General features: G+C 24.7%; 1 protein-coding gene across 2 annotated transcripts; it reads right to left on the bottom strand.

Moving 5' to 3' along the window:
* Positions 1-455: 455 nt before the first annotated feature.
* On the bottom strand, positions 456-9,397 carry LOC107491330 (2-alkenal reductase (NADP(+)-dependent)). Of its 2 annotated transcripts, none has more exons than XM_016112173.3 (5): positions 9,025-9,397; positions 7,718-7,898; positions 5,336-5,502; positions 4,886-4,968; positions 456-960 (listed from the first exon to the last, which is right to left on the bottom strand). In XM_016112173.3, the coding sequence occupies exons 1-5, from the start codon at positions 9,256-9,258 to the stop codon at positions 582-584; spliced, it is 1,044 nt and encodes a 347-aa protein (XP_015967659.1). In that variant the 5' UTR covers positions 9,259-9,397; the 3' UTR covers positions 456-581. The 2 variants fall into 2 exon arrangements, with proteins under 2 accessions (XP_015967659.1, XP_052118291.1); XM_052262331.1 differs by having other exon boundaries at positions 5,336-5,484.
* Positions 9,398-11,287: the final 1,890 nt, after the last annotated feature.

Here is an 11,287-nt window from a genome sequence, read left to right as displayed (position 1 = left end):
TACATTAATTTTTTGCTCATCAATTAACGAGTTAGACACATCGACTCATTTGTCGCATTTTTTTTAAAACATTCGTAAGTTTTTAGTAATTCTTTTATAATAAATTATCTAAAATCTAAAAACTAGTTGGTCTATTATGACTCAAACACAATGAATCATATTATGAGAGCGTTACACGTGCCAAGATATAGTTAGCTAATGTAGCACAATCAAGTGTGTGCATGTCTAATATGATAACTTCGAAAGTGCTATTCATTTGACTACACCGTCCTAATGTCAAAATAGATAATAAATTATTATTATTATTATTATCATTATTATTATTATTATTAGTATTATTATTATTATTATTATTATTATTATTATTATTATTATTATCTTTTTGAGAGACTGATTTTTTTACCTCAAAATACCAAATTATGTGCATTATCAACTTCTATGGTTTCGTTTCATGATTTACTGGACAATAAGGACTATTAATTTTATTAACTTTGCTCATCATTACACGCTATTTACCTTCATAAAAGGTTAAATTAGTGACAGCAAATTTTATTAAATATCATCTGTAACTCATTTGCTTATTATTCTTCAGCTACCTTAACAATTTTCTTTCCAACATTATTTCCATTGAAGATTCCTACAAAAGCAGAAGGGATGCTCTCAACACCAGATGACACGTCTTCAATCACATGCAACCTTCCAGTTTGAAGATAGGCTGATGTTTTCGCAATGAAGTCTGGAAAAACATTCATAAAATCGGCAGCCAAAAATCCTCTAATGTTGATTCTGTTATACACAACATTCAACATGTTTGGTGATGATCTCTTTTCTGCATCAGTATATTGTGAGATTACTCCACAAATAGATACTCTACCAAATGTATTCATATTCGCAACTGCTGCCTCTAGCATTTCTCCCCCAACATTATCGAAATATACGTCAATTCCATTAGGAAAGTACCTAAAATTAAAAATAGAATAAACAATTTCATATATGTTCGTTTGATTATTAATTACTAGGTGCATTCTTGTATATCTATGCTACAATAATTATAGTGTTTCAAGAAGTATCTTAAAGTTAGAGTTAAACATTTTTTTTTATAATTTTAGCAACACTTTTTAAAAAGTGTTACTAAAAGAAATGTTACCAAAATATAAAAAAAATGTGACTCTAATTTTTATAACACTTACATAGTCACTGTAGCCACCATAAACACATACATAGTAAAATCCACTTTATTACTAAAGCTTTAAAAGTACTTTTATTCAACTAAAAATACTGAAAAAAGGCCAGGACATGATAAATGTTTTTGTTTAAATTAAAGTTTAGATTTTAATAATAACAACAACAATAATAATAATAATAATAGTAGTGGTAGTGATGATGATCAACCATGTTAATTAGATGTGTACTAAAATTAACCACTAATATAAAATATATATTAGAATAAGATATATATTAAAAATAAGTTAAGTAACATATATACATATATATATATATGTGTATATGTGTGTGTGTTTTCTTTTTGGGTAATTTAGGTATTTAAATTATATGAACACAAAAATTATTAAATTGTCCTAAAAGCAAATCCTCTACCATTATGTTCTCTCACCTTTAATATAAATTGTGTGATTTATAAATATTTTAAATGAAAATGTAAAACCAATAAAAAAATCCACGATTTGTTGGCTTTTAAGCAAATACATAAAATAATATGTAACATAAATAGTTGGCTTTTATTGGATTTTAAAGTCTTCAAAAATCTATACTAAAATACAAGAAAATACTATGATTTAGTGGGTTGAAGATGCTGAAATACAAAATCATTCTAAATGCCACGATTTATGAAGATGTGATATAAATCTAAGATGTTACCCACGATTTAGGAACGTTAGGAATCAAAACTCGTTGAAAGGTAACGATTTAGTGTATGGATTAGAGCATTTTGACGGTATAAATTGGCCAAAGTAATATAGAAGAGTGTAATAGAATGAAAAAATGGGTAATAGTTTCTTAGCACTTGTTCATTGATCTTAGTTTAAATTTTTTTCTCAATACTTTTTTGAAGTGTTAATATAAAGACAATATTAATATTACAATCCTACATTAAATTGACATATTAAAAATTATAATAATTTATAATATTACAATATAGTAAGTTAATCTTAGTTAAAATATTTTTTATCTACTCTTTTGAGTATTAATCGAGATGTTAGTTTTAGTTAAAATTTGGATGAAATGTTAACAAATTTGGATGGAATATTAACAAGTAAATTAAATTACACTATTAAAATTTTTAACTAAAACTAACATCTCAATTAGTATTAAAAGAGTACATAAAAATATTTTAACTAAGATTAACTTATTGTATTGTAATATTAATATTGTCACTATTAGCACTCAAAAAAAAACATTGAGAAAAAAATTTTAACTAACATCAACTGGATTAATAATGGACCGATAGATTATCTAGTTTCTTTAATTTTTCCCTTACAATGGACAAATGCTAAGAAACTATCACCTATTTTTTCACTCTACTACACTCTTCTATATTACTTTGACAAATTTATACCATTAAAATTTAAAATGTTCTGATTGACATATTGTTGCCTTTGATTGAGTTTTGATTCCTTATGTTCTTAAATCGTAGGTATCATCTTGGATTTATATCATATTCTCATAAAAAAATAATAATTTTAGATAATTTAATTTATGTTAGGTATCATCTTGGATTTATATCATTTAAAATAATTTTGTGTTGTAGTATCTTCAACCCACTAACTCGTGGTACTTTCCTGTGTTTTATGTTAGATTTTTGAAGACCTTGAAACCTAATAAAAGCCAACTATTTATGCTACACATGTTTTACGTTTTTGTTTAAAAGCCAATAAATTGTGGGTTCTTTGCTGGTTTTACGTTTTCGTTTAAAACATTTATAAATCCCACTCAAAGGTGAGAGGATAAAATGATAAAAGATTTATTTTTAGGACAATTTAATAATTTTAGTGTTTATATAATTTAAATAAGTAACTTACCTTATATTCGTACATAAATATATAGTAACTAATTTTAATGGCTAATTTTGGTATACAAATAGTTTTTTTAGATGATAATGATAATAAAAAAAAGAAACCCAAGCATGCAAAACAGACAATGAAAAAAGTAAGAAAAAGAACTTGGTAGCTACATATTATCTAGAAAAGTGCATGTTAGTTGTAGAATAATTTTAAAATAAACTAACATTTTATTCATGAAATTTTAAAATACTAACAAATTTTCTTGTTAATGAACAAGAATGTTACCTTTGTATCTATGAATGATGAATAATTAAACTACTATTATTTACCAATAAAAGTTCCAAATGTTAATAAATATATTCATAAATAAATTATATTTGAATATTTTTGTTATATGAAATCAATTTTTTATTAGTACAACATAATTTTTATTCATTCTATAAATAAATTTTTCAATGTTTTGAATTTTATAAATAAAAATAATAATTTACTCTTCATAAAAAATTTTAATGCACAATAGGATCACAAATTCTTTTTGTTTAAACTCTTCATAGAATCTTTTATTAAGAAAAAATAAAATATTATTTTGGTCCTCCAATATTTTGATCATATTTTAATTTGGTTTCTAACATTTTAAATATCTTATTTTTGTCCTAAAAAATTTCAAAGGATTCAGTGTTATCCTACCATTAAATTTGCACGAATAACTAACCAGTGAATGACGTGAATGTTAACAACGTTATTGTTAAGTCATCTTATTCCTTGTGTTAGAAGTAATCAAAACTTTCTTATAACATTTTTTCTTTTCAATATATTTTTTTTTGTAATAAAATTCATAATCTTATCAATCAATCATCAAAGTTCTATAATCAAAGAAAAAGCTTTTACCTTAGTGATCATTGATAGATCAATTTTATTTACGTACTAAAATCAAACGTTATTATCTCTTAAATAGACTAATTGTTCATATCAAATTTACTAGTGAGACAACATTGAATCGTTTAAAACTTTTTGAAACTAAAATAAAATGTTTGAATTTTTTTGAAACTGAAATAGAAATTTTAAAATGTTAAAAACTAAATTAGGACTTGATTCAAACGTTAAAATCAAAACAATACTTTACTCTAGAAAAAACTACCTTTTCCCTTTACCTATCCTTAAATAAAACTCTCTTCTCTCCCTTTGCTCTCTTTTCTCTTTTTCTCCTTTTCCCTTCTTTTCTCTCTCTCTCTCACCATCTATATGCTCTCTTTGCTTTTTCCTTCTTTCCTTCATTTTTTGTCTAGTTATTGTCTTCTTTCTGCCTCTCTCTCTTTCTTTCGTTTCCTTTCCTATCTTCTTTTTCTTCTCCCATTTATTTTCATTCTTCCTCTCTTCCTTTTTAATTTCTATTGTTTTGATTTTTACATTTGAAATTTTGAATTTTAATTTTGTTATTCTGGCTAAATCAAAATATTTTTTTTTGGTGTTTATTTATCCTCTTTTGTAATGGTAATGATTTTTTATGGGTGTTATAGCTTTAGTACTACAGATTTTCTAAGTTTGGAAAGAATATTCATAAAAGATTTTACATATTTAAAAGGTATTTAGATTTATTAAAAGAAGGAAAGGTATTTTAGTGTCACATCTGTGTATATAGATTTAGAAACAAAAAACACTTAGATTTGTTTCAATTTCTACTCATTAAAATTTTTCGAAATCAGATATTGTGAATTATACAATTTATTATTTATCATAAAGAATATTTATCTTCGTTTTTAAATATAAATATTATACTTTTTCTGCTATCTATAGGTATGGTTTGATTTTTCTATGAATAACTTTTTTATCAGAAAAAATTAATAATTGATCACAAATCACTAACAAACCTTGCCAGGATAGATGTTAGATCTTTTTCTTCTTTGTAGTTGAATGCATCGTCAAACCCAAGCTTGTCTTTGAGTAATGTCACCTACAACAAATTGCAACGAATTAGGTTTTTGAAATAAAATCTCGTTAGGAAGACAATAGACTAGAAATAATAAATATTTTTTTAAAATAATAAACTGATTTTGAGGTTCACCAATGATCGAACTCTTGACCTTTTAGATCTAGCGTTCTAATCCCATGTCATGATATCACTCAGTCCAAAAATTTTAGCTGATAAAAAAATATAACACTAATAATTATATTTCTAATACTTCATAAACCTCTATTATATATATTGTACAAGTATTCCATTAATTTCTCATATTTTTCCTTTAAAATAAAACTAATGTTGGGTTCATATAATAGCAAACTACTTGTACTATGTATAGTCATAGTGTTGCATAGTTGACCTTGTCTTGACTCCCAGCACAGCCAACAACATAGCAACCTAATAGTTTGGCATATTGACCAACCAAATTGCCCACAGCCCCACATGCTGCTGACACAAAGACATTTTCACCCTTTTGTGGTTTGCATACTTCAAAAAATCCCGCGTAGGCTGATAATCCATTAAAGCCTACAAGCATCAGTGAAAAAGAAGACAAGAAAAAAAAAGTTATTGAATTTGATATTGATTTTATACTAAATTCAAAGAATAAAGCTAGTTTTTTCATGTTCTCATATAACTAAAGCTTATTCAAATTAAATAAATAGAGAATTAATTATAACTATATCTTTAAGAGTTATTTATGATCGGTTAAGAATTTACTAAAACTAGTATTTTTATATTTTTAAATTTTAAATTAGACATCTTAATTTTTTAAAAATATTATTTTCTAATTCTTTATTATGAATTTAAATTTTAAATCATAACCATTTTAATTAATTCATTATTGAAGAATGAACATAATTCAAAAAACTAAAATGTTACAAAAACAATAGAAGTGGATAAAGTCAATAAGGAGAAAATATCCTGCTGTTAATTAAGTATATGATACAAACAACAACTTTTATGAAAAATTGTCTCTCAAATAAATAATAGGTTTATTGTGAAAATCTAATCATAGGATAAGTCACAAGGTAGCATTAGAAAAAATAAATTGCATATAGTAATATTTTATTTTTATGAATATACTTCATTAATATTTTTGTTTTTTGAAAATAATGGATGTTAAATGTTCGCAAAGTTAAATTATTGGTTAAAATGTTACATTACAATGCTTATTTTAATTTTTTACTCTCAATCAACCTTTTCTTTTCTTTTAATTTATATTTTAAATTCAATTATTTTTTAAATTTTTATTTTCCGCTATTCTAGTTAATTAAAAAAATATATTAGACTTATATCTTTTCTTCAGATAAGTCACATATTTAAATATATATAAATTTTATCCTAATTTATTATTATATATGTCATATATACTATTAATCCTGTATTTGAATTGTAATGATACATGAATACAAAATTCTATTTATGGTTTTATGAATTTGAGAATTTCAAATATAAAATCATCAAATGGAATAAAAATTCTATCGAAAAGGGAATAAGAAAAACTTTTGCATTTTATTACTAGCTATTTACCTCAGTAGTGACATATATAACTAAAATGATAATACTATAGAGACAATATGTAAAATTATTTTATTTAACATAGCATTTGTAATTATATATTTATTACATCTAAAATTATATAATTATTTTAGTATTAATTAATGAATTTTAAATAAAATAATTTTGAATTATTTGGACTAATTTTTTTATTATTTTTTAAATATTAAGGACTAACAAAATGCAGTTTCAGCCTTTAAGAGTTTAGTTATTAATTAGTATGGATTAACTAGTGAAACAAGAGTTTAGTTTATTGTTAACGGTGTTTGCATTGTTTTGAGTTAACATGAATGGGTCCATATATATTTTATCATTTGCCCTAATAAATTGATGCCACTTAACATAGGGGTAAAAGGTATTTTACCCTCAAAATGGTGAAGGGTGCCGGAAAATTTGCTCATTTTTTTATGTATAGTTTCTATAAATAATAAATAATTTTTATATATTATTCAATTATTTTTGCGAGAATATTCGAGAATTATTTAAAAGGTTCAAAAAATTAGTCAAAGTTCGATTTATAAATTTATGTTTGCATTTTATTTTTCTGCCATAGTAACAAAATGCCAACATTTGATTTCCAAGGCTCTCTATATGTCTCTTTATATTTGGTATATTTTTGTGTGACAAATATAATTTTTATGTATATATAAGTTTATGATGATAATTATTATTGTTATATATTTAGGTAGTTATACAATTTTGATAATACTTAAAAAATATTTTAAGAATTTAATTTTGATATATTAACTAGTAAATTATTCTACACAATTATTTAATTATGTCTATTCTTTTGGATAATTATTTACATATTAATTATAAAAAATAATTATTTTTATAAATATAACAATATATAATTTGATATATGTATAAAAAAGTTTTATATTATTAATATATCAAAATAAACTTTATATTTAATGTTTTTAAATATTATTGAAAATTAAATAATTATCGTAATCAGTAATCACCATAACATATATTATTATTATTATCAAAAATTAAATCTTTTGTGTAACAAAATAATAGTTGAATTTACTCAGTAATTTTTTTCGTTAAATAAATAGTCTCAAGAATATTTTTTATTGTCTTGAAATAATTGACACAACTTCTTCTTCCATGTGCTTTGATTTCTTATTCATACTTAACTTGAATTACTTAATAAAAAAAAATGTACAGACAAAATTACCTAAAACTCCAAGATGATAAGTGAGTGGAAATTCAGATGGCTCCAACTTTTTTATTATGCTCTCTTCCTTAACGAGACTGTACTCTGCCCAAGTGAAAACTCCCATAACCAAATCGTCTTTCTGAAATTTACCGTTGTCAGAAGCCACCAGAACTTTTCCAATAGCAACACCATCAATTGCCTATATAAAAGTTGCAAGGCATAAGAGGACGCAAATATTAAATACATCAAGAGTTCTATATGCAGAGACTAGAAGCTGTGATTCTGCGATCTCAGCAAAATGGCGAGGACACCAATAACTCTGCTGCTTCAATTGTCGATCCTATTGCGGTTTGGCGTGAGATTGTCTCAGCGGCCATACAAGAACTATGTATACGGGTTGGAATTGTTCTTCGCCAGTACCTTCCGCGCCTCCACGTTGAGCCCCTCGTCTGCCGCAGCAAAGGAACACATTGATTTGAGGCTGTAGGTGTAGGAACTCATCCGCAACCTTCACAAATAGGCTCAGAAGCTGACCGAGACTCGAGGGAGGTATTAAGAAATCTTCACATGTGTGCCATGGATGACCTCAGGTTGGAGTGGAGGGAACATTTAGAACGACTTCAGCGAATGGAGGCTTAGATGGAGGTGTACCAGGCTCAAATGCGTGTCGCTGGCATCAACCCTGCTGGTGGCAGCGTGCTGTTGGTGGGACACAGACATCACTGCCTTTTCCTTAACTTTGCCTCAACAGGACCATGGGAACGACGAAGACGACGACTACCAAGATCTTTAGTGATTAGGGCTTTGTGTTTATTATTTCATTGTATTTATTTGAACTATTTAACTTTAATTTATTTGAATATTTGGTATTTAATACTACATATATAGTTTCTATTATTTATAAATTGACCATTAATTATATAAAAAATAAATTTAAATAAAAAGTTAAATGCGTCACAATATAAAAAAAAATTTAGATTACTGTCAAATTTATCGAAAAAATAATCCGATAGCAATAGTGCGAGAAATAAGATATTGTGGCGCTAACATTATTGTCGGAAAAATTCGTCGATAACCAAATAATTTTTTCAGCAGGTAATCAATTGTAGAATCCGACAGTAATTATTGTCAAACAAAAAAACCTGATAATAAATGATTACTGTTAAAGTTTATATATACTATCGGATTCTTTTTTACAGTAATTAATTTACTATAAAATTTTATTCGTTTTTCTGACAATAATTTAACAGTACTTAATATCTTTTTTATAGTGCCAGAATATCAAAATGAGAATCTGTGGCAATATGGCAAATATATATACGTACCTCGCCTGGCGTTATGGGAGCAGCAAAGCTTATAGAAGTTTGCGAAGGGTCGTTGCTCTTCATGCGGTTTATCTGATATGGATCAATAGAGATATACAGATTCTTCACAATTACATCATTGGATCCTGAATCAACTGAAAGTATCAAAGCCCTACTTTTGATCTCAAAATCAGACTCTTCTGGTGCATCTTGAATATGATGCTTTACCACAACGTATTTGTTGCTCACTTCCATATAATAAATTTTTCACCTTATTCCCTAATTGGTTTGCTAGCTAACTGTATGAAATCGATGAGGTAGGAGAGTTCGGATGTATATATAATGTACAGGGAAAAAGGAAACAATATTATATAGTGGTTGAAACGAGTTCGGTAATGTTAATATTAGCTTTCTTCTATATATATATATATGGCGGAATAATTAAGATAGAAAAGCTTTGGCAGTATCGGGAGTCTCTACATTGTGAACGTTAGTTTTGATGCTTTTTAATTTTTTATATTCAAGAACGTTTAGTTTTAAAATTTGGTTTTACTCCTTTAACTGTTATAATAATTTAGTTTATATATATATAACGAAATAAAAATACTATAGACACACTAAAATCAGCTATTATATATTTATATATAAATATATGTATAGTTTAATTTTATTTTTAATATATATTTTATATTTTAATGTATATTTTACACTAATAATTTATTTTGATAGTTAATTTTAGTATACATTTAAAATATTTTATAATAAAAGAATAAAATAAGAAGTAATAGGATTCATCTCATTTAGCATGTTCGGCAGCATAATAGTATTAATTAATAACGTCATATGTCCAACGCTAACTTATTGACAAAGCGTCTAACAATAACTAATTAACAAACAAATTATCTGAATATTTATTTTTAAAATATAATAATAATAACTAAGTTTTTTTATGTATTTAATGTATTAAAAGTATAAAAATATCTTTTAAGAAAAACCCTTATAGTATTTTAAAATGTATTCTTAAAATATATATTAGCAAAACTTTATAAATAATAAAATGAATTTAATTTTGATACACTCACAATGCAAAAATATTTTATATACAATTATATATTCATTTTTTTATATAATTATTAGTAGTTACTTTTATTAATATGGTATTATATAATTGGATATATATGTAAAATTAATTTACTTACATCAAAATTAAATTTATAATAAAAAATATTTTATTAATTTTAATACAATATTAGTATAAAAAATTATATATATATATTTAATTATATAATATAATATCATTAAAATTAAATAATGATATAAAATATTTTATAATATTAATAATTAAAATTAAACTCAATCATTAGTGATGGCCAATGCCCTTTAACTTTATTGACAACTTGGCCTGGGCCTGCAAAAGACATCACTCCTGGCGACGACAAAATGGAATCACATGTCGACGTGATTCCTTGATTCGGTTGTTTAAATTTAATAAATAAATGCAAATAGTGGCTAAAGATTTAGTCTGGGTTGGGACTTGCGATAATTGTGAAATGCGAAACCGAAAGAAGGTTGAATATGTAAAATTTTTAAGAAGTTAGGATGATTTCGGGTGTGTTTGGTAAATCATTTGAGAAGAAAAAGTACGTTTTGAAAGTTTTAAATTTTTGTTTGACTAAATGCAGAAGTGATTTTGTATTTAAAATTACGTTGACTAGAAGTAACAATTTTTAGCTTTTGTGTTTTATTAACAGATTTTTAGCTAAATATCTTAAATATCTATTTTTCTTTTATCAATTTTATCCTATAAACATATTATTGTATTATTTAGAGAATTCTTATTAGGTGAATTGGTTTTTTTTTATTATTTTTCTTTATATGAACTTTTTTTTCTATTATTTATTATTTTTATTTTTTTGTTAAATTTTTATTTGACATTATACACTCTTATAATTGTGATTTTTGTATGTTATATTTATTATTATCTTTTCATAATATAATTTATTGATCACATTAGGTAAAGTTTAATTAAACAAAAAAATTACCCATAAATAATAATAATAGTAAAAAACTATAGGTACTAAAAAGAGTACTAAAAGAACTAAAGATATACTATATAAAATACATTATCAAGAACTTTTAGATTTGTTTTCATCTCTACCAGGATAAATATTTAATTTTATTATTTTTAGTATTCTTTTGTATAATTATAATTCTGGTATATACAATTTTTTTATTGTAAGTTTTTTTATAATATAAATTATGATCCCATTAAAAAAAAGATAAA

Source organism: Arachis duranensis, chromosome 5 (assembly GCF_000817695.3).
Source record: "Arachis duranensis cultivar V14167 chromosome 5, aradu.V14167.gnm2.J7QH, whole genome shotgun sequence".
Taxonomy (NCBI): domain Eukaryota; kingdom Viridiplantae; phylum Streptophyta; class Magnoliopsida; order Fabales; family Fabaceae; genus Arachis; species Arachis duranensis.
This window is presented reverse-complemented; position numbering and strand designations above follow the sequence as displayed.